The 24,816-nt window shown below is 52.2% G+C and overlaps 4 protein-coding genes across 4 annotated transcripts; 2 read left to right on the top strand and 2 right to left on the bottom strand.

The window, feature by feature from the left end:
• CSUI_008493 (phd finger protein br140 lin) lies at positions 1–6,448 on the top strand (the record flags this gene model as incomplete). Its single annotated transcript, XM_068068625.1, has 5 exons — positions 1–535; positions 1,112–1,684; positions 2,116–2,967; positions 3,405–3,476; positions 4,160–6,448. Coding segments are annotated over 5 exons (2,530 nt in total), but the record flags the coding sequence as incomplete, so codon positions are not given.
• A 264-nt stretch (positions 6,449–6,712) lies between these two features.
• CSUI_008492 (uncharacterized protein) lies at positions 6,713–11,042 on the bottom strand. Its single transcript, XM_068068624.1, has one exon. It carries the CDS (start codon positions 9,919–9,921, stop codon positions 7,285–7,287), a length of 2,637 nt encoding a protein of 878 aa, XP_067919404.1. The 5' UTR covers positions 9,922–11,042; the 3' UTR covers positions 6,713–7,284.
• A 2,172-nt stretch (positions 11,043–13,214) lies between these two features.
• CSUI_008491 (c2 domain protein) lies at positions 13,215–20,658 on the bottom strand. The gene is made up of 6 exons (XM_068068623.1): positions 17,566–20,658; positions 16,482–16,630; positions 15,480–15,544; positions 14,573–14,712; positions 13,670–13,750; positions 13,215–13,339 (listed from the first exon to the last, which is right to left on the bottom strand). Exons 1-6 carry the CDS (start codon positions 18,491–18,493, stop codon positions 13,281–13,283), a joined length of 1,422 nt encoding a protein of 473 aa, XP_067919403.1. The 5' UTR covers positions 18,494–20,658; the 3' UTR covers positions 13,215–13,280.
• CSUI_008490 (peptidyl-prolyl cis-trans isomerase) lies at positions 20,400–24,086 on the top strand (the record flags this gene model as incomplete). Its single annotated transcript, XM_068068622.1, has 2 exons — positions 20,400–22,980; positions 23,724–24,086. Exons 1-2 carry the CDS (start codon positions 21,490–21,492, stop codon positions 24,084–24,086), a joined length of 1,854 nt encoding a protein of 617 aa, XP_067919402.1. The 5' UTR covers positions 20,400–21,489.
• Positions 24,087–24,816: the final 730 nt, after the last annotated feature.

Below are 24,816 nucleotides of genomic sequence, written 5' to 3'. Positions count from 1 at the left end.
GGAGCCTCTTCCATACATTTCCTCGCAAGCTTCGGAAGCCCCACCCCCATCGCAGTCGGCTGCCGTCGCCCCTGTTGATCAGCCTGCTACTACTCCCGGAGACGCTCCCAATGGCACTCGGCGGGTATGCAGCGAGGAGCAGAGTAGTGTAGCTCACGGTGTGTTGTCCGGGCAGGAGCTGGCTGTTAAGATAGAAGACAACCGACCCATCAACCGGACAAGCGGGGAGACAGGCTGCAAGTCCCGGGGTGCCGCTCGACAGCGGAAAAACAAAGACAGCCTTCGGACGCCGTCGGAGACAGATCCCCTTGCTCACGGTTCTTTAGTCCGAAGTGTCAGTATTTATTCTGAGGACGAAAAACTACTGCAGGTAGCCAAAGAGGAGGTGGCTGATGAGTGTGCGCCTTGGAAGGATAAGAAGATGAGCGTGGAAGGGCAGATGGAACAGGAGGAAGAAGACGAGGAAGATCGTATGGACAGGGCGCTGTTGGCACCAGATCGTTACCAGCCGGACGTTTGCGCCGTTTGCCTACGGGTAATGCCCGAAAACAATAAACCGTTTCTGGTGAAGCGTCACGCATACATTCGCAACGTGCTTTTGTTGCCTTTTCTTCGAAGCGTGTTCGTTGCCGTCGTGCATCCCCTTAGACAAAAAATGCGTCTGCACAGTCCAGTTCCAGATTCACGTCCCGTGTTTTTCGCGCTGTATGCGGGCGTAGGAAAAGGGCGCCGGTGCTGGGATCCCGTACGCACATTCCTTTTGTTGCGGCGGGTACGTATTTTCCTCGGATCGGAGGCCTCTTGGTATCTAGCCTCCGCCAACGGACCTTAGCACAAACAGTGTCGGCTTGCCTTGGCCCGATAATCATCGGGCAAATAGGTTCAACAGTGGTGGGTCTCTCCCTTGCCCAGTGGTTGCATACTTACCAATTGTTCTTTTGCTGAGTAGCCGTGAGTAGGCGCGCACGCAGCCTAACGAATCCGTCAGTACCTGTGCAGTTTTGTCCTCCAAGCTACAGCTGTCGAGCTCAATGCGTAGCCGTCTGTCACTGTGTGAACCACTCGCTGTGCACTCTAAGTACAGACCCACGGTTTGGTTACGTGTCTACAGGGTCCTGGTTTCCGCGCTGGCTGTCCACCAACGACTAGCGTTCCTGGGAGGCGAGATCCTGTACCAAAGAAAGAGGAAAAGGACACTATCACTGTCAAGCGAGATACGCAGGCTCGATCGGCGGAGTCGATGCACCTCCCGGGAAACAAAGACGCTGCTGCATCTGGTCAAAGCCAATTGCGAACCCAACCCGGTCTCTTGTTTCAGTGTCGTGGATGCGGTGTATGTGTACACCGTGAATGCTACGGCGGGCGGAACATACGTTACCTAGGCGCCTCCGGTGGTCAATCGGACAGCCAGGATTTTGTCAAGTATACCTCGTCTCCTTCGCCAGACCCTAGCACCACCCTGCCCGGCCTCGCAATTGTGGCCGCTGGGAACGCGGGTGTGCAGGCCTCTACACTGTCTTCAGTGAAGAAAGAAAAGGACGTGAGCGAGGACCCCACCGCCTTTGCGACGAGAACGCAGGATGCAGCTAGACAATCGCCTACGGCAACGAGCACGTCCCCGCCGTCGAAGCTTGCAGGCACCTTCAGGTGTGATGTTTGCGCGTGGGGTTATCAGCCTGAGAAAGTAAGTTGTCTGGCGCTCAAGTTGTGCAAGCAGCGGCTGAGTCCCTTTACGCTACTGAGATTGTTTCAGGGAGCAGGTAACCGCTTCGCGCGCACCGGATGCCGGCCAGAACACTGCATTTTGCGGTGTGTTCGATGGCAAGCAGAGCAACCGAGTGTCATGCTTCTCGTTCCAAGTATTCTGGCAGTACCTTCTGAGAGGTACTGGCGGAGACGCGGTAGCTGAGGAGAAAGTCTGCTTGACATTTGCGTGAATGAAGAGGAGCTCAAGAACTTCCTGCAGCGCCGAAAGAATGGATGATAGCTGTAAATACCGATGCTTCGTACTTTGGGGGGAAGTGGAAGCAGCAGACAGCCCTTTGCTAGGCCATGAATGCCGGACATGTTTGTTTCACGGTTTCTTCTCGTCATATCTCGGTGTGATTTCCACAGGTCTCTTGCCTTCTGTGTCCTCGACGGGGAGGTGCTTTGAAAGCAGTGCAGCCACTCGATTCCGCAGCAGCGTGGCGGCGGCTTCATGCCACGAGTACATCACGATCTCCAACGTTTGGCAAGACTTGTCGGTGGAAGCGACCGCTCTATGTTCACATGCTGTGCGCCTTACATGCCCCGGCTCCCCCTGTCAAGATCGCTAACAATCGCCAGCTGTCCCCGGTGTGGGGGGTCGACCTCCTTGCGACTGCTCTACAAGCAACAAGAGGTCCTTCTCGGTGTTTGGGCGGGCACTACCAAGGCAGCTTCGGCAAAAATCTGGCAAATGCAGAGGATGCGGGGGGCCTACATTGCGCAATAGTACACGAAAAGGAATCACCGTCTTTGGGAGGACAGAGTAAGAGCAGTTGTGTGGCGACCCAGTGGCAGGGCAAAAGCTGTCCCTCAGAGCGAAAATTTGACGAGGACGAAGCGACAACGAGAACTTGCGGCTGCTGTTTCTGTGGGCATTCCAGCGGCTTTCTCGTAACGTGTAGTTATGTCCGTCCGGTTTCCCGATGGAGGCTGAGAAAGGGTGTTTACGGGTACGCAAGTACCGGTCCGCGTTTGGGGCTTACCTCGGTAGAAGGGGATGAGTTAGACGAATGGCAGGACGCGTACCGAGTACTTGGGCCTCACAGGACAAAAGCGTGGTGCACGGGCGCGGCGAGGTACGCCATCGGTGCGGAAGATGAGGAAGCTCGCCGTTGCTGTAGACGACGGTTCCACCCGATCTGCGGCCAGCAGCAGTCGGTGCATGTTCTGTTCCGGACGAAGAATGGAGACAGCCAGAGTTTCTTTTTCTGCCTGCAAGTACGTACCGGAGAGGAGCGATGTTGTAAGGAGGCATTACGGGGCTCTAGTGTTTAATCGTGAAGTCTGCTGCAGCTGCTGGCCAACCCCTGCTATCCGGTCGTCTTCCCCGTTATACTAGCGGGTCACGTTGTGCCGGTTACGAGGTGCAATATAAGGTTGCTAGCTCGTGACGCTCCGAAAGGAGGAAAATTCTTTCGAGTATGGGCCGGACCGCTTAGTTTCCGGTGTGGGTCGGGGGCCACGTTAGAGGGAAGCCCAGGGTGCTACTTCGGCTGCTCTGATTGACTTATGCTGGCCGCTGTTGTTCTTTGGTACCACTGTTTGTACCCTCTACGACTAGGGTCTTCAGTGCGTATACTTGAATACATCGGCTAACGGTGAGGGTGAGCCGTCATGTAGGCACACCTTGTTTATCTTTTCTCTTGTCCCTGCAGCACTCGGAACAAGTCCGCGGAGTCCCAGCAGCCGTCACTCGTCTTCTTGGTGTATATGAGACACTTCTCCAGGTTAGTTTTCGTGTCGACGTCCTGACGTCAGCGGGCTATTCACTTCTTGAAACGGTAGCCCTGGTACAGGGTGGTGTCAGGGCGAAGCTGTGCGACGATTGGCCCAGCATAATCTCTCTCAGGAGTCGTGCCCGAACTGTCGAATCGAATGTCTGATCTAAGCAGCCTTTCTTTCAGAGTTGTGCTCTACTTGCATCGTGATGATGCCTTTTTGCCGCTTCTAAGCAGCCTATATCTGGGGAACCGCGTACTCCATTCCGTGCCCTCCCGGGGTAGAGCATGCACAGCAGTGTCCCGCAGAGCGTCGGTGACAAAGATCTGTTCTGGAAGCAGCAAGCCATTGTCAACCCCTGCGCTATGTATAGGACAGTGATGACTAAAGAGAAGTTCGGGCCTTCGCTCACTTTCAAAGCAGACTCCTCTTGCTTAGGAAGATATCAAGATAAAGAAATCAAGAAACAAAGAGAGAGATGATAGAAACCAGGACAAGAGAAAGAAGAAGAGAGAAAGAGCAGTATTGAGTCGTGCGATAGCTGCGATTAGGTGTGGAAGCTTTAGGTTGGCCGGGCATTAGCAGGCTCAGTGAGAGGTTTCATGCATCCCGCACAACTAGTTTTCTCGTGCCGTGCGATGTATGATGAGATCTGACCCGGGTGCACCGGCACCTCTCTGCTTGTGTCCAGCACCGCGCTCTCCTCCACGATCTCTACCAAGTGGAAGAACAGAAAGGCCGTCTTCTGGACTTGGAAGAGCAACTCCAGCAGCAGCAGGATTTGCAAGCCGAGCTTACCCAGCTGGCCCGACAACAAGTCCAGGCCGAGCAGAGGCTCAGACAACGGCGCCAGCACCAGAAGAAGCGACAGCTGGCGAAGGTAGAAAGTCCGAAGGCGTCTGCGGAAGTCACCACCAAAGAGGGACTTGTCCCGGCAGCGGCGCCCGCGTGTACGACAGCCGTTCCAGACATCGCAAACCACTGCAATACTGGTGACGCTCAGAGCCAGTCAACCCCAGCCGGCGGCTGTGTTTCTTCGGCCGGACCACTAAAGAGCAACCGTGGGGGGGGCAAAACTTCAGGGATCAGTAAGGGGGGTGTAGGAGAGAGGACTGTGAATGTACAGACAGTATCGGGCTCGAGCAACGCACCCATTCACGGGCAAAGCCCCTGCACTGCACGCGGTTAGTTTGGCTTTTTTCTTCCTTTTCGTTGACAGTCGGCGCCGTACCTACGAGAAGCACGGTTAGAAAACTTCCTATAGGCCGCTGTCAAATTCTCGTGTCGAAGAAGAGGGTGTATAGTGTGCATCGGCGGCGTACAGGAAACGAGCGCAGGAGACTGTGTATCCTGTGGCTACCCCAAAAGGGCTGGCTGCTTAAGGAGCAGTTTGGAATGTAACAGGATTACTGCTGCGTATTGTTTTTCCGCGCGAGGACAGCTTGTGGGTCTATATGCAAGATGGCAAACGCTGCTTGGCTTCATCTCCCTTGCAGCGTATCGTTGATTCTCGCACTGGCCGACGTCTTGTCAAGGCGGTAGAGCACAGATGTAAGAGAAAGTCTTTCTCTCAGGTTTTCTACTAACCGGCTCTCTCCGCTGTTGTGCTAGTCTTGGCAGGGTGCTAATCATCTGTACGGACAACTTTCTTGGCTGCATCTTGTCCGAGTATGAGGTTGCTTTGTGGGCGGTAGCGTCAGCCTCTGGAGGTTGTCGCTAGGCGATGCTTTTCTCACAGCTAGCATTTCCCGAGGGCTTATCGCCCGGAGTGGCTTTCTGATGAGATGGGGTAAAAGGGGCCTTAGTGTGTCACTGTGCCTCTTCAGTCACATGGCTCAGGGGCTCGGTAGGAGAGTAGTGAACTAGCAGTGGTCCGGGCTTACACAAGTCATAATTCTGTTCAGATGTGGGACCGCGCCCCCGCAAGCCATGAGTTCTGCTCGTATGTTCCCTCAGTCGGGCAATCATCAGATTTTGTCCACGTGTTTGGGACCATCTGGAGAATTCCGTAGTTGAAACTCGAGCTGCCAAGGGAAGCCGTGTCTTGACCTTTTATGTGTCGACAGCTGCGGTCCTCTCGCCGTCTTGCGCGTGCGGCACAGGGCCACTAGAAACTTGAGAGATCGGTTTTGATGCGTTTGTTGGTTGGTGCACACGCGCCCGCAAGGCGCACTGTTACGCTGGACGTGTACACAGTCCGTTGTATTTATTCTTTGTTTGTGTGCTGTCACCCGTGTTACACAGTCTTAAGAATCGTGCCTCATCTGGTCAAAGTGAGCTGGGTAAGGACGGTTCTCGTTAGTGCAGTATGTTTGCACAAGGTGTTTGAGTCTCCGTGTGACGGACGGAGTACGTCTGTCACAAGTCTTCTGCTTGTAACAAGTCACCCCCTTGTTTGCTACCTGTATGCGGGGGGGCACATGGAAACTCTCGGCCCATGGGGGGAAACATCTGTGGCGAGTATAGAACGCTTTGTTGAAATCGAAGTCTCTCTGTTTAGTGGTATTTGAAGATTGGGTGGCATCGGGTTGTTCGTCCTGCGCCTATGTGGCGATCAAAGTTGTGGTGTAAGAACTTGTAAGTATCAGCTTACTTTGTTGTTGGTGGGCACCTGTTTCAAAGTACTGCAACCCCCAGTGGCGCGTTTTCGGAGTAGGGTCTGCTTTCAAAAGCGAGGCAGAAGTACGCTAAACGCTCGGGGCGTCCTCCCCCTCTGAACGGCAGTGCTTCCACTAGTGGCACTGCCGGTAGCTCAGGAAGATGCTTCCTGGTTGCAAGCAATTTCCTTTCGTTCTAAACGCTCCAGGACCCGCGGGCCTGCGACAGGGCAATTTTGTCGTGGTCTGTGCCGGTCTGGGGTCTTCCCATTGTTCCAGAAGCGCATTGTACATCGTGGCCTCCGCGCCGGGTGAGAACCAGACTGCCTTTTTTTCGCCTTCTAAGGGGTGAACCTTTTCAAGAATCGAACAGATTCTTGGAAGGGCAGGCGATCATCTTCGTAAGATTACTCGTGCCGTGACCAGCTTTGCGGCTCGCTTTACCGTCGGCCGAAGCACAGGGCGTAGCCGGATTTACCGTTGAAGTCTTCGTGTGGGAGTTGATATGTTCGCAAGTTCGAGGTTTCCTTGCCCGTTATGAGGTTGGCATGCGGGCGCAGCTACGTCGGGAGTGCGCGAACTCACTGGTTCGCTGACCGTAGCGTGCTCCCGGAGAGGACGTGTTCCTGCTGTCGAGAAGACAAAAAATCGCAAATTCTTGACCTCGTCCTTTATCATGGAGGTGGAGGTTTCTCCATCTGACACTGAATGTGTGTAGCCGGTAACACTCTCTAGTATGAAAAAAAACGCTCGAAGGACAGTCGGGCAGCGTATTGAGAATGCAGTTTAGCGCGTGCAGAGGAGCAGACCACAGGCCGGCCGGTCCCTACAAGCAAGTTTCAAACCTCGACAGCACCCGTGTTTTTCTGTCATGAGAGAATCACCGCCCGAACTCACTAACGAATCAGGCCCAATGTCGATAGTCGGGAAAAGGAGAAGTGGGTATTTAGAAAGGAGTTTCTATTCACTACTCTAACGCTTTTTATGTGAACGCTCAGCCTTTGATTCTTGGTGGCACTTTGTTGGAGGAACAGAAGTTGCCTGCAAGCCAGGTGTTGTCTCTCGGTTGTACACCGGCAACGGCTCGCGACTTGAGCAGCCGTCGGCCAGCCGTACTGCTCCTCTGCAGATGCCGGAGAAGAACAAACTGGGAAAGCACTTGTACCGCTGCTGGGCTTGTCACCGAATCCTTTCGTGAGGCCCGGTAAACAAAAGGATATCAGCGAAACCGGAAAGCCTGAATCTTCTCGGAACACTCTGATGTTGCGACAGCCTTTTTCTTGCGGGGTGGTCGAGATGACCTCTTTGATGACTGACGCGGGCCCTCCAGGGAGAATGCGAACGGCCCGTTGGCACTTTTGTCTCCTTCCCTCGGGGCAACTCGGCGCTGTTGGCTTTGAGATGAAACAGTCGGATCGGGGTGCAGTTCAGTGGTCCTTAACCAGCCACACTCCGGGTCCGTGCCATTTGACCTCAGGTACCCCGAGGTGGAAGTGTAGTCTTGACTGAAGGGCGGTCCCATCACGCATCTCCCTTCTGCCGGAAACCTAGTATTCTGAGACAGCTGTAAAGGTGGCTGTCGCTGACTAGGAGACCGAGAGAAGTTCTGTCGCCTGACGGGATCATGATGTGCTACGCCCGGAACCGTCGGTCGTTGGGATCCTTGGGCAATTGTAAAGGCCGTGAATTCGTTGTCTTCAGATTCCTCCTGGACACCGAAGGTTGTGTACCTTGAGGCGGTTGACCCGGGCATTGCTTGCCGGTCCGCCTGAGAGCAGACTTTACGGTAAGAAGCCGCTGTAAAAGGCTGTACCTGACCACAAGACGATGAAATTCTCGATGAGGGCATGGAGACAGGGGGCATCAGCGGACTTGCGAGCTGACTACTCCGTCCATACTCAAAGCATCCCGGTCTACGGGAAAAGGCCTGCGTCTGACTGGAAGTTTGGTCACAAGTGGAGGCCTCCTCCCAGGATGACGCCTGGGTTGGGACTGAGTCGAGCCTCTTATCCCACATTCCCGAACAGGTACGCTGTTTGAACAATGCTACGTCTCCGACCGGTGAAGGCGGTGAAAAAGACATGGAGTCAGCACTGTTTGCCCCCTGCAATGGCTCAACAGCACCAGAGGCGCCGCACAGTCGCGAATCTATTCCTGGTTCTTGGCTAGGGTACTGACCACCAGCTGCGCACTTACTGCGACATGGCAAGGAATCGATAGTCGGTTGCCATATAGAGTGGAACTGGCTGGACTGAGCTTTGGCTGACGAAGAACAATCTTGGCTCCCAAACGGAGAGGGGGCCACTTCCTGTTCCATCGGCCCGACTGCCTTGCACCGGCTGTCTGACCTTGCACCGTGACGTCTTGGGTGGTTCTGGAACCGGCTGACGAGTCTGGACAGGGGCTGTTCTTGGGGTGGCGACAGCGCCACGGAACTGCAGCCTTGACACTGATAAACAGTGTGGACAGCATCGGTCGGGCCTCTCTGGAGGGCGTCGGGATGGCAAGGAGGGCTCCTTCCTGTCGGCGTGCTCGGAGAAGGCCCTCGCGGCCGACAGCACTGACCCTCTCCCCCGGATCTGATGCCATGGTTGGCTCCCGAACGTGGCTCATTGTAGGTTAATGCTGAGAGCCCTGCCGTAGGTGAACAACCCTGGCATTGAAACGGTGGCGACCAGGATCGATGCGGGCGCATGTCCCTCACTGCTTCGATATCTTGTAGAGCTCGCGCAGGAGGTTCCCAGTGGCAGGTAACACGATGTGCACACGACCCAAGAGGCAGAGCAAGGTCGGGGCGGGTCTCAGGCGTGAGTGCTCCCGCAAGCCCGTGTCCTGCGGAGTTAGTCTCAATTTGACAGAGACTTGCTTGGGTAAAGGAACAGTCAGAGGCCAAAGTCGGTGCCACTGGTAGCCCCTCTTTCATCGAGATCTCGCTTCGGTGTGAAGCTGGGTCAGATCGGAGGTCTCCGCAGGAAGCCACAATGGCGGACGGCGGCTGAGAAGGTCCAGGTGACGGCGGCGCCAGCGTCCCGGGCTCCTCGCTTGATGACTTTCCGCACGTCGGCTCTGGTTCAACAGTTTCAAGGCTTGGGGCTAGAAAAGCATCCCACAGCTCAGAAGAATGGGACAGTAATAAGCGAGGTGGGTCGTCGGCTCTGAAGAGTAGCATACCTCCAAGTGCTTTGGAGTATGTTTCCCGTTGCTTGGACGTTTCCACGGAGTTCGCATCAATTTTGGATGAGAAAAGAGCATTGAATAGCTCAGCTCCGACGAGGAACCGAACACGCTTACTCTCCCGAGGATCTTCGCGACCATGACTGCGCAACGAGTCGGATTCCAAGGAGCCATGGCCGCTAGGGCAAGTGCCACTGGACAGCTGATTCTGTGACCCCTCCCGGGCCCTGCTGGCCTGCCCTGATGTGGGTGGCGGACCATTCGTAGACGCAGGCTCCTGTCTCGAGCTGGGAAGAGGACGATCGGTCTTGACAGTCGGGGCCGGCGAGGGCTTTTCTTTTGGATGCTTACTCCGCTTAGCTCGCCTCTGCGCAAGATCAACGCCAATTCCAGTCTCTTGCTGATGAGAACACTTTGGTACTTCCGACTCCGGCTGCTTATCTCTCCGGTGAAGCCTCGGTCTCCCGCGCTTTCGCTTAGGTATTTGATTCCCACTTTCCGACGACACTGTGACAGGAATCTGAGGGCGCTGCGACAGCTGCGAAGGCTCCACGCTGTTTAGCACTGTTCCCTCCTGGTAAGAAGGAGGAGGACGGTTCTGGAACTCAGAAGGAAGAACGGCCACCCCGAGCGGTCCTTTCTTCGCCGACACGTTAGGGTGGGCCTGCCCTCCCGAAGTCATTGATCACGCCGTGGCGAGCCCTTCAGTCGTTTCGAAGAAAAGTGGATCTCGGAACTCAGCTGCAGATTTCTCCCTGCAATGTTCGTCACAGTGCCATACAACCGGCTGTAACGATGGCGGGCCGACCGACTGATCGCCTCCGTACTGATAGGGGAGGTCGTGCTCTCTTGCATTTGGCTTCACACTACGATTGAACATTTGTCACACCGAGAGCTGACAAGGCGATCCGGCAAAGACACCCGGAAGGCTAGGGCCTCCTGAGGTGGCCGGTATACCAGTAAACTGGGCTAATCACCGAGGATCGCCACGAGGCGAGAGGTTGAGGGCCGACTGGAATGCTGATTAGCGGAAGACGTCATGAGGTTTGAAGAAAGATGTCAAAGATGCTGCCAAGAGAAATAAAGTAAAAACTGCAAATTATCCTGACACATGACACTCACCTGCAGAAGAAGTCTCCAGATGAAGCAACTTGTATAAACAAGAGAAAAGAACAAACAACCTGGAGCACTCGAAACAATCCCCGTTGGGGAACAGTTGCTGCGTGACCACTCCGGACTTGCTGCAGCAGGAAGCTTTGCCTGAATAATTCCCATTCCGCCAGCGGTCTTCCTTTCTCCCTTAATTTCATCCCCTTTCTCCCACTAAGTACTGCAGAGCAGCCAGATCACTGACATTCCCATGCCTCGGGTAGACGCTGGGCGGAACGACGCTGATCCTTCGATAGTCCAGGTGGATTTCTCCGTATTCACCTATAGGTTTTCAGCGTGGCTGTGTAACTGGACCTAACTTAGCGTAGTCCTACGACAGGGGAGTTTTTCTCTTGAATAGTTGTACGTCGTCTAGCCGCTCGAAGCTCCTCCTACTTCCAGAACTTTTTCAAGCGTTGAGCATCGTTCAGGAGCCTACCACGAAGTACAGAGCTCACCCTTCCACGACAAAAAGAAGATGAGGCAGCGCGACCGAGCTTCTTGTTAAGGGCCTGACATATTGTACGAGCCGTGTCGGCATCCAGTTACTTTGTTTATTGAGATGGACATAAAATGGAACTCTTGGATACGCTCGGCGTTGTCAGAATACAAGGCGACACAGTGCCGATGCGTACCGTTGGATTCTACGCACACGGGAGTCTACGTAGCACCAGCCGTTTCAACTGAAGGAATCCTAACAAGAGAACGCAACGCGAAGAGGTTTCAAGGGCAGCAGCGTTCACAACGGCCGGGAGAAAGCCTGGTGCTCTGTCGGCCTTCATGTCTCTGACTCACCCGCATAGCTTCATGACACTTTCTCGTGCGACACCCACGGCGGGTCCAAGAAACCATTGCTGGCCTCGTCCCTCTCTGTCGGCTACGCTGGGCCAGGGCGGGTCTCACCCGTGAATATCACTGCAGCCTGCAGGGAACAGGCACCCTGCTTCCTACTGGTGCCGCTGCCGAGACTTTATCCCCTGCGGCCCCTACACCGCTAATTTGCGCCGAAATGTGTGCGTCGCCGAGTGAGCGATACGGCGAAATTCACGAGACAAGCGTGAAACAGGTGAGAAGTTTTGTGCACACAGTGGCGACCGCCGCTACTGCGCCTGCAGTACCTTTATTCAGCACAGGACGGTCACGTGTGGAGAGCCAACAACTCACTACGCGCAGCAGACACTTACTTAGCTGCCGTCACCGAAAGGTTCCTCTGTGTTTCAGATTTTACTGCGGTCGCATCGACCCGAGGAGAGAAAAAGCTACCAAGGAAGCTGCCAACTGTGCATGTGCTCCTCTCCTAGCAGGAGGCGAGTCATGTTGTGCAACCGAGCTGGCCCGAGTACATCTAGACCGGATGCCTGATGCGGTTAACCCCGACCAAAACGACCGTACTTGCAGCAACATCGAGCCGTCGTTTTGCGGCTTTTCACAACGGTGAGTGTAACGCGTAAGATATGTCCGCGCCAAGCATACCCATCTCGTCTTCTTTTCGGCCCCGGACACGCATGAGGCATGCGTGACGTTATTGTGACGGTGACGCGTAATCGACCTGCTGCAGCAACATACTATCCCTAAAGTGTCTCTCTGAAAGCACCCGAAAGCCGTCTTCTGGGTCTAGCGCAGGGTAGGTTAACTGCAACACGGCTCCTACGAAATTACATTGGCATGCGTCTGTTTCAGTTTTAGCGCTCCAGAAACAACGCGGTAAACGGAACCGGCGTACGTGTCAACGCATACTACAATAAGCTTCGCGTTCATCTACCGTACAGGTCCTCCAGAAAGATCTGCACTAGCGCACTACCGTTCACTGCGACAGCCTCGGTGACGGAGGTGCTTCTGTCAGACACTCTTCACAATGGGATACTGATCACACGTGGATAGACCGCATGGCCCACACAGCAGCCCGGTGCATGGAGTCATCCAACAACACTCTCTGTTCGTTCGACGCAAAAAAAAAAAAGCTGTTGCGGTTGTTCGCACCCCTCTGCTGGTTGAAAAGATGAAATTCTGTCTCCGTCAAATACGATTGCCTTTTTTATTTGAAAGGAAGGTAAAGGAAAAAGCCAGAAAAAACACCAACAACTGGCGGTAAAACCGTACGGCTGTTCGTGCTGCAGTCTCTCTGGACACGCGACAGTTCCTCACTGTCATCGCCAAGAACCAGAGGGAGACCGCGAGACACGGCACCTTTCCGTAAGAACAAGTACTCCTCTAAAGCAGCTCAGATGCCCAGACTTACATAGGTAACACCCTAGTCCTGATATCTCCGCACGTCATCCGGCCCTCGCAGAGGCCTTTGCACACACCACCGAGGGCGCCGCACACATGCAGTACCTGTATATTTTTTTGCTTGAGAACGGGGTCAGTCCTCTCGGGAAGAAACATTGTTGGCTTCCTTCACACCAACACTTCCGCCAAATCTTCGCGCATATAGAGCGGGTGCCACAGTGACGAACAAACGGACATCCCCGACCCTGCTTGGGTCCCGGATGCACCCCTAGAAAGAAAAGTACTGTTCGTCAGCTTCACCCACATCATCCAGCACCCGCATTTGATGGAGTGCCTCACGCAAGGCGGCTCTGTTTGCACTACGGTTCGCGCGTCGGAGAGAGCCAGGCGGGGACCACTTGAAAAATACCGATGACGGGAAATGAAGTTCTCCTTAGCTCATATGATAGTAGCCGCAACCCCCGACCGACTGGCTGGGACAGAACCGATTGCATGCACAAACTGACTCAAAATTTCAGTCTATGAAAATGAAGGTGATAATACTGGGCAGGAAGCCCTCTTCCGTCCATTATGGCCAACAGCTTCCTAGCTATTGAAAAGCCTTCTCATTCTCAAGCAAAAACTATTAGGGAAGAAGACACGATAAGTGTAGCGAACCATTGGCTACAGTTTTCCGCTCTCGAACATCATCAACCTCTGTTTGAACTTTCTGTCGCCCACACCTGAAGACAAAACCCACCAAAACAAGCGAAGCCGATGTACCTAGGTACGCCTGACTACTGCTGCGTAAGAAAAGCCGACACCTCGAGGAAGCTTTCGGCCACCCCCCAGGAACCATCTCCGCAGCTAGTAGAGAAAACAAGACGCTATGCGTTTTGGAAAGCTCTACAAAGGTTACCTTCCCGCTGTATACAACTCCGATACGGTTCCTGTGCCCGAGCAAGTAAACAGGGTGTTCGCCTGTAGCAAAGAAGCTACACTAAACTGACTGACCATTTGACAGCATTCAGTTGAGTTCGCGTACTCTCACAACATTCACTGAACTCACGAACCTTGTCTCGGAGGAGGCAATGCAGAGGAATGACGAACTTCAAGGCTTCCTCTTGTGTCAGTCTGGACAGCTACAAAACCACCTAAGAAACAGCACAGCCACACACCCTCTCCCACAAAAGCCATACCGACAGCTCGTCAAGAAGACAATCTCATCACATCACCGCCTTGATGATATGGACACGCTGCTGTGTAGTGCATCATAATTGTGGCTTCTCCCTGAGCCATTCAACACTACGCAAGGAACTAATGTATGACTGATGCTTCGTTGTGCTCAGAGCCTGAACGGTTAAACCCTGAAGCTGCCCACGATGCGATGCGGTGATGCATATGCGCGCCCACTGTTATACTTTGCTCTCGGGAAAACAGCAAATGCGCACCTCCGTCTCAAACCATGCGCCACGAGGGTCACAACACCCCCGCAATCGCACGATCAGTCTCCAGTCGAGTAATCAGTGGCAGTTTCATGGGCCAAAACTGACTACATTCTGCAGCAACTCTGTCCCTCGCACTCAACCTCTCCCGGCTCTGTACGACTGCAGCTTCCGCGCATGCACTGTATGGTAGCGCCATACTCTACTCACTCGAGTACGATTTCACGAATCTGTCACACCACACAACACCAGCACCCTTTGCATACGAAACACGCCGTGGCCTCCGTTCGAGAGAGAGCATTTCAGACATCTCTGCAGTGTGTGTCAGAGTTGCAAAGACATAGCACCTCGACGGGGCTCATCAGAGGCCGCGTCTGCAGTGATGACAGTAGAAGAGAAAAGATCCCGACAAACCAGGAACACACTGATTCAACCCTCGGAAAAATCAGCTATGTATTCACACCGACCCCACACGCGCACGATGACAAAAAAAAGATGAGTCAACGACGATGCACTAAGTCTTGGGAATACCTGCTTCAGCAAGGGTCTCCAGTTGAGTTAACTTTCGATCATCCGAAATCGTTGTATCTTGAGGACCCTCTGTATCACGATGGATGATAATCAATTCATCGACAGCGGCACAGACATTCCAGTTGCACGCCCTCAGCGTGCTGCAAGAAAAGAATATGAAAGGAAAAAAAAAGAAACACATGCCTAGTCACAGACAAGACCGTGAGAAAGACCCCTGCACGAACTCAAACTTTATCGGGGCACACACACACACACTTACCTCTCTAACCCAAGAACGGCACTCAATCAATGGAGAGCAACAGCCTCCTAAAAACGTTCTCGGTGATTTGTCAGTGCAAGCGGCCCCTCGACGTTCGCTTCACCGGCGAAATGGTAGAAAGAGAGAGAGGTGTATTTCACAGACATCTGTGCCACGCGCATAGACTTCGCACGACGTGAATGGAGGGATCTTTCTTGGATGTCATGTATCTCGCCCAGGAATACAGAACAACTCTACATGGTTATATATTCTACCGCTACGGCTGTCGGAGACAAGAAAACTGCCGCTGGATCAGTGGACAGTAATAACTACTACCATACAAAACAGTGAGACTATCAGCACTATGGAACTTCACTACATCGGCCACCACACATTCACTCCTTTAGATAATTTTACACACACAAGCAGCACACCCTCACCAGATATCATCTGGACCCCCTTGATGGAAAGAAGACAGAGTCCCAGTCAAAGAAAAAGGTAGACAGACAGGACACCAGCATCTGCTGAACAAACCAACCCTTCGAATAGACGGATCCGAGAAAAGAAGAGCAAAACGACTTTGGGCACTTTAAATGAAAACAGATCAAAAATAGAAGGTACGGCGGCTTTTCGCAGCCCCGTTTCTGTCGAAAAATTCGCAGAACTTACTATTCAATCTCTTCGACATCTACATCCGGCAACATCTTCGCGACTTCCCGTATTTGATGTCGTCTCTGGGAGCCAGGACATCACGCAGACACAAATTCAGGAGAGTAACACACGGTAAGCGTCCCGAAAAGAAGCTTCCAGCTTTCAACAAGAAACAACGAGAGGAAAGATAATAACTGGGAGTGAAACGGGAAGTAAAAGCGGCGTCTTGATCCTGAACCACCGGGACTTCTCACGGCGCAACCCCTGTTATATGTTCGCTTTTCTTCACTGAAGTGACTGACAGAAGGCCGGCTCAACTTCTGTTCTAAGCGGTGTCCGTTTTGTCTCGAACTAAAGAACGACTGTATTCAAGAACTCTGTGGCCGGTGCTGCAGCTGGATATAGCCGGCACAAACAGAATCATCTCACAAAACACGTCTGTCATTTGATGCTCGCAACGGATCATCATTCAACATCGGTGCACGTACAAGGAAACGGAACAACTGTATGCGCGCTGCCATACAGGGGACTTTCATACCGATACAAAAGAGGCTTGAGAGAAAAGGGATAGATACACATATGTAAGCAGGATGCTATGTTCTCCAGATGATGATCACCACAGAGAGAGTGAAAAGAACAGTCTGACAAGAAAGATCTTCTTCTGATACGTTCCTCAACTCTGTCGGGAATGTCCTGTCCTGTCTCCCTACACGGAAAGTCTGTACGCCTGTACATGAATTTGATAGAAAATCTCGGGTTACCTAGGCGTGTGACAAAGGATTTCCTTAATGAAGCTTTACAACAAGTCAACGACTATTCTACTTTCTACCTCATACTGCGATGTCGCACACAGCTGCACAGTCGACGGAGTGCTCGAGATCTCTTACTCTCGCTGATGGTCTTGGGGAAAGAAGTGGGTTCTAGTGTACGTGGAGCTATCAAAGTATACCAAGAAGGAAGTCAAGAAACAACTGGTTATCAGAAGCTATTAGTCATTCCCTCTTCAACAAAAAACCCGACCTTTCTATCCATGAACGATTCATGCAGACGAGGACCGCCTGGCCCTCCCGCTGCTCCCATCCCTCCAGATCCCACGGTTAAGCTCAAGCAACCTTGGCCAGGATCTTGTACGTGCAAAGCACCACGCTTCTGAAGCAACCGGGCGGCGCCTACGGTAGGGTGTACATACACCAACAGCAGCACCACACGGCAGAAGATCTGTGACGTACCAGAAACTGGGACCAAGTGAGAAACACTTAGATGAATGATCTACATCTTTAGAACTACAACAACACTTAGAGAGAGAGAAACACTAACGGTGACGTTTCTTGGGCGCAGCATTAGCTCGCGTGTAGACGGAGATTCTCTGCGACGGAACATGACTGAGTAACAAAGAAGAAAGGCACCTTCGATTTGAAGCAGAGAAATCGGTTCTGTCTACATATGAACTCCTTCGTTCATGTTCATCATGACTTGGGGGAGTCCTACTCTTAACAAACTTCGAAAGAATCTTGAAACAAGCATAAAAAAACACTAGCTCCTACAGGGACCATGAACCTAGGGCTACACAAACAGGAGTCTAAACCGTACACACACAAGCTCTGATTACACCGCACGAGAGGGATGATCGAGGCACATCCTTTCTGGGATAAGAGAAAACGCTTCTCTTCCGGGAAGTAAGAGACCCTTTCTCGACACTATATCACGTGGACATACACTACCACATGCAAGCTCGGTGTTATGTTCTCCCGTAGAGTCACCCTCCTGTGTGGTACCCGCACATATGTACCATGGGAAGAATGAAAGCTCACTCACTTTACGAGACCCTCTGACTAGTCACTTTTCTCCCCACCACTGGGAAGTAGCAGATTTATGTATGTATGTATTTCCCGTACTGCTACGAAACCTGATCACAACAAGAAATGTGGGGAACGTCTATATTCATCATCCCAGCAAGGCGCGACGTGACGTTTGCTCTATCCTCACACGCATACACAAAGGGAATTTCTTGATACATGATGTGCTGCTGCTCGGTGGACGCACCATGAGTCATCACATACACCTTCAGTTCATGATCACGGAGGAGAGGAGCAAACCGACTTACGTTTAGCACGTTCGTGACCGATGGTCTTGAGCTCATTGATGGCGAAGATTTTTCTCCAATCATGAGCACGAAGGGTCCGAGCAATCTCGGCGTAAGGAATGGCAGGAAACATCCGTTTCAGATCATCGATCATTAAGGCTAGTACACCATCAGGGTCCTCTTCTCCGATAGCCCTAAGAGCTGCCTCAGCAGCAATAGTTCTTTCCCATCGTGGCAGAAGGTCCATATTGATAAGCTTTACTCTTAGTTGTCCGCCGATTCCCCTTACATCATATAGACCATCTATAAGGACATGATCATGTAGTACTGGAGTTAAATCAACATCACAGAAGCCTTTAACTTCTTTTCCTAAGAAGCCGCCACCCCAGATTTCTATCCGAATGACAGCTGACTGTTTATTGACGAGATGTGTGATACCAAACCATTCTTTCCATTCAGGATTTCTGCGAGATACAGCTGTCGAGGTCTTATGCTTACAGCTTCCATGATAGAATTTACAGTAAAGCTTCTTTCCCTCCATATTCAACCCACCGTAAATAACAATCTTGATTTTGACAAGCTCTGATGAAAGCTGATCGCTCCTCTTTGCCCCAAGGGTTCGTGAACGTGCTACAGCCGCAAACTTCATTGGATTTGTCCCCTCTGTTTTCCCGTCCTGAGATCTCCCTACAGAACTTCCACTAGATGTCGATGATCTCCGTCTTGATCCCCCGGTACCCCCATGAGGTCCAGAAACCGGACTTGTCGCTGCTCTTGATGGTGGCGCAACAGCATTCTGTGGCATACCGACAACAGAACCCCCTTGTCCACGACGTATTGAATAGGTTACCGATGATATAGGTTTCTTATCTCCCCCGTCTTCCCCCGCCGCCACCGCTGATGCAATGAAGGACGCAGGCACCGCTGGGGTGCCACTTACATCTGACATCCCTGGTGAGCGGATGGATCAAGAAAGAAACGAGCAAACACGTGGACGAAGAAGTCAGTCTGAAGAAGACGAAGCTGAAGAGATGGACAAAGGCGGGCGAACATGTATGATTCAAACACACATCCGTTGGCAATGAAGTGAAGAAGAGCTATAGCACCGCAGGCCCAACCCCTCAGCAGCTGTTCAAATAGACAAAACCGCAAGCGCAGTAGGAACAGTCACGAGAGAAAAAGGTAGCGAGGAAGAGGAGTCAGGGACAGCAAGACAGTGGAAAGAAAGAAGAAACTATTCGGGCACGGATTAAACAATCGAGGCTCACACTCGGTCGACGGATCTGTTGCGACCGTGCCACAAAATACCACTGTTCTGTTACTCTTGTACGTCTTCACTAGATGTTCGTCAATCTGCGTGATAATAGGAAGAGAGAAGTAGTTTCAGAGAAGAAGTAAGGCCCCCGACAAAGACTACCGCAGCTAGCAATCCCAGGTTCACCCTCTTTCCCCACGCACCGCCAGACTCCGCCCGTGGTTCGACGGCAGATTCTAGTCTCCAGCAACAGGACGGCCCGGACGCTAGAGGACCCAAGAAAGCCAAAATTGTATGAATGGATTTCTAGGTGAAGAAGGTATCGGCGAGGTCACATGGGCAACCTTCCCGAGGCCTTAGCGTAGCCTGAGAGGCCAAACCAACACACACACCCGCGATGACAGGATGCGAGAGCCGGACACGTCGCAAACTTACACGAGTCCGGACAACATGTGCTAACCCGGACACAATAGCAACCTGGAGACTCTTGGCTCCGAGGAGGTCGGAAAAAGCAATTGGAAGGGGCTGGCCCCGAAAGAAAGAGTCCGGTGACTTCAAAGCTCAGGTCGAATCGACAGCGTGCGCAACTATAGGTTATCGGCAAGGGACAAAAGACGCCCGCGAGAAAGCGTCTGCGTGTCTGGCAACCAAGAACAAAGCTCCTTTGCCCGTTCTGCCACAGGACCGACGCGCTACATCCGCGAAAGCGACGCAGACATCCAGAAAAAAACAACGCACCACAACTCACTGCTGTGGCGTCAACAGGTGTCAAAGAAACGGTAGAGGAAAGCAACTCTATCAGCTGCTTGATTACAGGGAAACAGTCCCGAAGCGCGGGAAAGGAAGCAAAGCCCGCGGCCTCGCTCCCCGTCTCTCCAATTCAGCCAAGGCGCTCTTTGGCCGATGTCCCGTTGGGCCATTACCCATAGCCCGATCAACATTCAGGACCTTGTGGACACTATCTTCTCAGGAACTACAGCAGCTGGAGAAACAGGAAAATGCCCCCCTGAAGCACATTTTTGTGTTCCAGACCATGGTTGGATTCTCGCGTACGCGCCCGCCCGGGCCACTGACGAAACGCGCTATCAGTGGAATCGTCGCATCCTGCTCGCGCATGGTGTACGTACTATAGCAAGGCGAAGTGTAGCCACCCACAAGTCCGAGGGACGTGCTGCGAGCGCTTACGCGCAGAAGAGAGCCACGGCATTTCAAAAATAATAGGAGGCCCCGGAGCTTACGCCATCTGATGCCCTTGACAGAAAGCAGAGCGATACCAGCAGTACCATTTCTGTCCGATAGATGGCGCCTCGGCCACGCCTCTCAGCAGGACACACGTGACCTGCTGAAAAAACGGCGGACGACCGCGAGCATCATTCAAATTACAGACTGCAAGCAGTACTTCGATGACAAATTAGATCAGAATTCCAAGTCAAGACTAACAAAAGACGGTGCTTGGCAGCCGTCTCCCCGTACACAGCTGTCCGGAGAGGTCGACTACGGGGGCCCAGTGCGCTTCCCATCGGGCAGAGCGAGGCCGAAGAATACCACCTGCACTGCTGAGACGAACGACCCCGCTCCGCTCACCTCTGGTGGAGATCTGGCATGAAACTGTCAGCGAGTTGGTAGAGGGTTTTGGTGGCGAAGTTTGGAATGAGGCCGAGTGAGATGGGACGCAAAAGGACAGGCTGGCTATTATCGTGGAATAATGCTGTTGGACGCTATTAATGAGAGGAGAGCGGGTAGCAAGGCTCGGAACCTTTGTCACGTACGGTTTGGACCTACCGAGGAGAATCTTCTGTCTCAGCAAGAGAATCAAGTGTGCCTTCATTAGAATTATGGGGACAGCCGGTTAGGTTGTTGCTGTTCAGAGGGAGAAGTTCGAGGAACCTCATCAAAAGAACAAGCCTGGCAGAACGGACAGAGAAACAAGCTCCACCCGTTTTAAGAAAAGACTACGACATTCAGTGCGTAAAAACGGTCGAGGCATGCAGGGAGCAGCGTGAGTTTTTTGGTCGAGCCGTTAGGCGGTCGGGTTCTGGCCTGCGAATTGCTTCTACACTTTCCGTCCAGGACCCGGGCATCCTTGCCATTTGCATCGCCCGCCTTCTCATGGTCAGCGCTACTTTCTGACGTGGCGCGCGGTGACATAGCTACTTCCGTGTTTTGTACAGGAAGATTGGTTTGGTAGTAGGTCGTGTAGATCGTAGACTGCAGCCAAGCACTCGCCTCAGTCTGTTACTTTCTTCGTAACATCAGTGCTCCCCTCATCCTTTGCTACCCTGTTATCTATAGGCGAGTGCCTCGAAATCCCGCAATCCCTTCTCTCCGCTTTATTTCCGGCAACGTGACTTTCTTGTATTAACAGACGGTCCTGCGTGAGCTTGTCGGAGATCGCGGCTTGCAGATCGTGTACCTCTCAGCTCAGGCGCATCTGACACGCTAAATTGCCTGCGCTTCGCGTGCTATTTCGCTGCAGGACTTCATTCACCGGCGTATCGAAGCCGGGGTTGTCGTGTGCGCGGGCTTCGTAGTGTACACAGGAGCCCTACCGTACAAGAGCCCTACCATCCCCGGTTCATCTTCTTTCGTTCTGTCCAAACATTCGCTCCTTGTGCTGAGCCCTTGCTCTCTCCTGTTTCTCCCAAGTTGCATATTCACCTTGGTGAAATCGTGGGCGTGTTCGCAGCACGATGTCTGAAGTGTACGTTCACGAGCCCTCAACAAGGGGGAAAGTGGTATTGCATACATCAATCGGAGAGTTAGATATAGAGCTGTGGTCAAAGGAATGTCCTAAAGCATGTAGAAACTTTGTCCAGTTATGTCTGGAAGGTTATTATGACAATACCATCTTTCACCGCGTCGTTAAAGATTTCATCGTCCAAGGAGGAGATCCTACAGGGACCGGTCGCGGTGGCGCAGACACAACGTTCGATGGCCAGCCGTTTGATATAGAAGTTCATCCACGACTGAAGTTCCGATACCGAGGACTCGTAGGTGTTGCAAACTTAGGAAAGGGTGGGGGAGGGGGAGCCAGTGCTGCTTCGAAGGGTTCTGGTACGAATGGAAATCAATTCTTCATAACCTTAGGTCGATCAGATGTCTTGAACAATGCATACACCCTCTTTGGAAAGATCACGGGTCACACTCTCTATAATTTAATGAAGTTCAATGACTTAGAAGTAGGGAAAGAAGACCGACCTGAACATCCACCTGTAATAAGAAAAACAGAAGTTCTGTGGAATCCTTTTGATGATATTGTTCCACGTAAACTCCCCAAGCGAGAACAAGGGAGTAGAGAGGGATCCGTCGATGAGAGGAAAAGGAAGAAGGCTAGTACCTCAGAGATCGGAGGAAGTAAGAAAAGACATCTTGGCAAAGAAGGACAAGATGCTAATGATGATGATGAAGGAGAACAGCATGAGGGGGGACGTGTTAAACTCGCTAAGAAGGATGGAAAACTTCTTTCTTTTGCAGAGGAAGAGGAAGAACAAGAACAACAACTAAACCTACAAGGGGAGAAAGACACCGAAGAGAGGAGCAAGAAGAAGAAGGCTCTTAGTGCTCATGACGTCTTGGATGATCCACAGCTTCTCAAAACGAAGGGAGGAGAAGAAGCAGAAGATGAATATGAAGAAGGAGAAAGAAAGTATTATGAAAAGAAAGAGAATAAAGGCTCACTCTCAGGTGTCAAATCCCGCCTCGCACATCTTTCTTCGAGTCACAGTGGGCCACCCCGTCCAGATCACACCTCCAGTGACGAATCCGACGACGCCTCTACAGAAAGAGGAAGAAAAACCTCCCGTCGAAGCAGGGAGAGAGCAACAAGAAGGTCATCTGAAGCATCGTCTCCCGATGTGAGCCGAAGTAACTCTTCTTCAAGTGATGAAGAACGAAAGCGCAAGACACAGAAAGAGGAGAAGACAACAAGAAAGACTTCCTTATACGATACTCACGGAGGGAGCGGGAAAAGAGAAGAAAGAGTGGAAGCCCTGCGGTTCAAGACTGTCGCAGGAGGCGACAGAGACGGGCGTAAGAATGGTAATCGTGATGGTGTTGCTAATAATGATTTGATGACCGAGACAGAGATAAGACGCCAAAAGTTCCTTGTAAGAAGTAAGGATGTCGGGCGTAAACAAAGGCAAGATACGACCTTGAAGAAGCTCGATGCTTTCACTGAACAGGTGAGTTGCTGTCGGTCTCTTGAAACCAAGACCGCGCATACATGGTTACTTGGCTCCCTCCTTTAGCAATTCAAGATGCGTATCTACATAGACACCGATCTTCCTTCGCGATGAAAGGGCCTCGTCCATGCTTGCTCTCCGAGCAAGTCTATTTCATGTCTGTCCAGGGTGCCCTGTCATCACGCACTTAATTATCATCCGTCCTGACGTGTGGATATACGGGAATTCTAGTCGCGCACTCGGTTGGGTTTGTATGTGTACCGAGCGATAGAAGTAAACTCAGGGAACTTCAATATATATGCCTTCTCTAAGCGAACAAGACTGACCGGCTTCTATTTTCGGATCTACGAGGCCGGCAGAGGTTCTCGTCCTATGTGGAAACTCCGGACGAGACACACACATTCTCACAGTGTGCACGGAGCCACCACATCAGGTTCTTACTTCCACATGAGTATAAGCGAATGCTTTTCGAAATACCGGTCACCTCCGGCCTTGTTGGTGCCTTGAGATCCCATTCATGCAGTCTTGTATCGATGTCACTGGTTTCCACTTTTCCCTCGGCGACATGATGCCCGCTGGTATGATTTACATCGCGCGTCCTTGCCTTGAGGCAGAATCAGCAGTGTCCGGATGTGTGAAAGTATGACAGTAAGGTCCTGTATATGTAGTATGCGTGTGTCAATGTTCCTGCTTTTCGGGGGTTCACGAATAGTTCGATTGTCTCCGTTCTTGTTTTCTTTCAGTTACGGCGACTCCGTGAGAAGTCGTGTAGTGTATCGAAGAAGGAGGTGAAGACAGAGTGTACTAATCGGAAGTCTTCTAACAAAGGAGAGAAAGAGGCAGGGACGCTGAATGCTATCCTGCCTGATCTAGATGAAGAAGTAGAAGAAAATGACGGGTCTTGGCTGCAGAACGGAGGTCTTCGCTTTGCTGTTGATAGTGCGCGAGCTTACGAGCTTGACGAGGCTCGTGCCGCGGCATCGGTAGTTGTGTATGATCCCCTGAAGGGGCTCAGTGCCGATGCCAAACGCAAGATGGCAGAAGAAAGAAAAAAACAGCAAGGAAGAGGCTGGAAGGAAGGTGTACGGGATGTACCGAAGTGGTAATGAGAATGAAAGAGAAAAGGTGTCTCAGCTGGATCGGTAGGCTACAAGCTGCTTCATCTTGGATACTCATGCAGTGTTTTCTCTCTTGGCTGTATGACGCGCAGCACCCTACATACATATATAGAGACAGCGAGAGTGTTGCGCGTATATAAGAATACATGTATATATATATATATTGTCATGATTCCGATTAGCAGGCTTTGATGTACTATGTGTCGCTACAACAAGCAGCACAGGGGAAGAGGTGGCATTGGTGTCCCGTGTCCTACAAACTACAGATAAGGTCGCTACTATTCTTTTCAGGCATGTCCGTCTTACTTTGAAGATGTAATGGACCGGATCCGACCATAAAAAGGTGGGCTAAGAAGTGCCCCCTCCTTACACTGGCTGCCTTTTTTTCCCATGTCTGTATCCAGTCCTTTCGCACAAACATACGCCTTCTCCATCAGCAAGGGCCTGCTGCTTCGGGACTCCCCAGGGATTTGCGTCTCCCCAGCCTGGGACTTAGTGCGGTGTCGGTACCGACGGTGGTACTTCAGTAGGTGGCCGATGAACAAGCGTCTGGTCTGCGAGGAGGGCAGATTCTTCTGAAATATGCTTACGGGTGCCCACTCGCAGCTGACGGAAAGGAACCTACGGACTCCCCTCACGACGGGTCCACGCACCATGTTGTCCCGCGCTCTAAATATGGCATCAAAGGTGGAGATACTCGTCGCACCGGCGGACGCTC

This window comes from Cystoisospora suis (genome assembly GCF_002600585.1).
Source record: "Cystoisospora suis strain Wien I chromosome Unknown contig_4758, whole genome shotgun sequence".
Taxonomy (NCBI): Eukaryota; Apicomplexa; class Conoidasida; order Eucoccidiorida; family Sarcocystidae; genus Cystoisospora; species Cystoisospora suis.
Note: the sequence above shows the minus strand (reverse complement) of the source record. Positions and strands in the feature narration are given on the sequence as shown.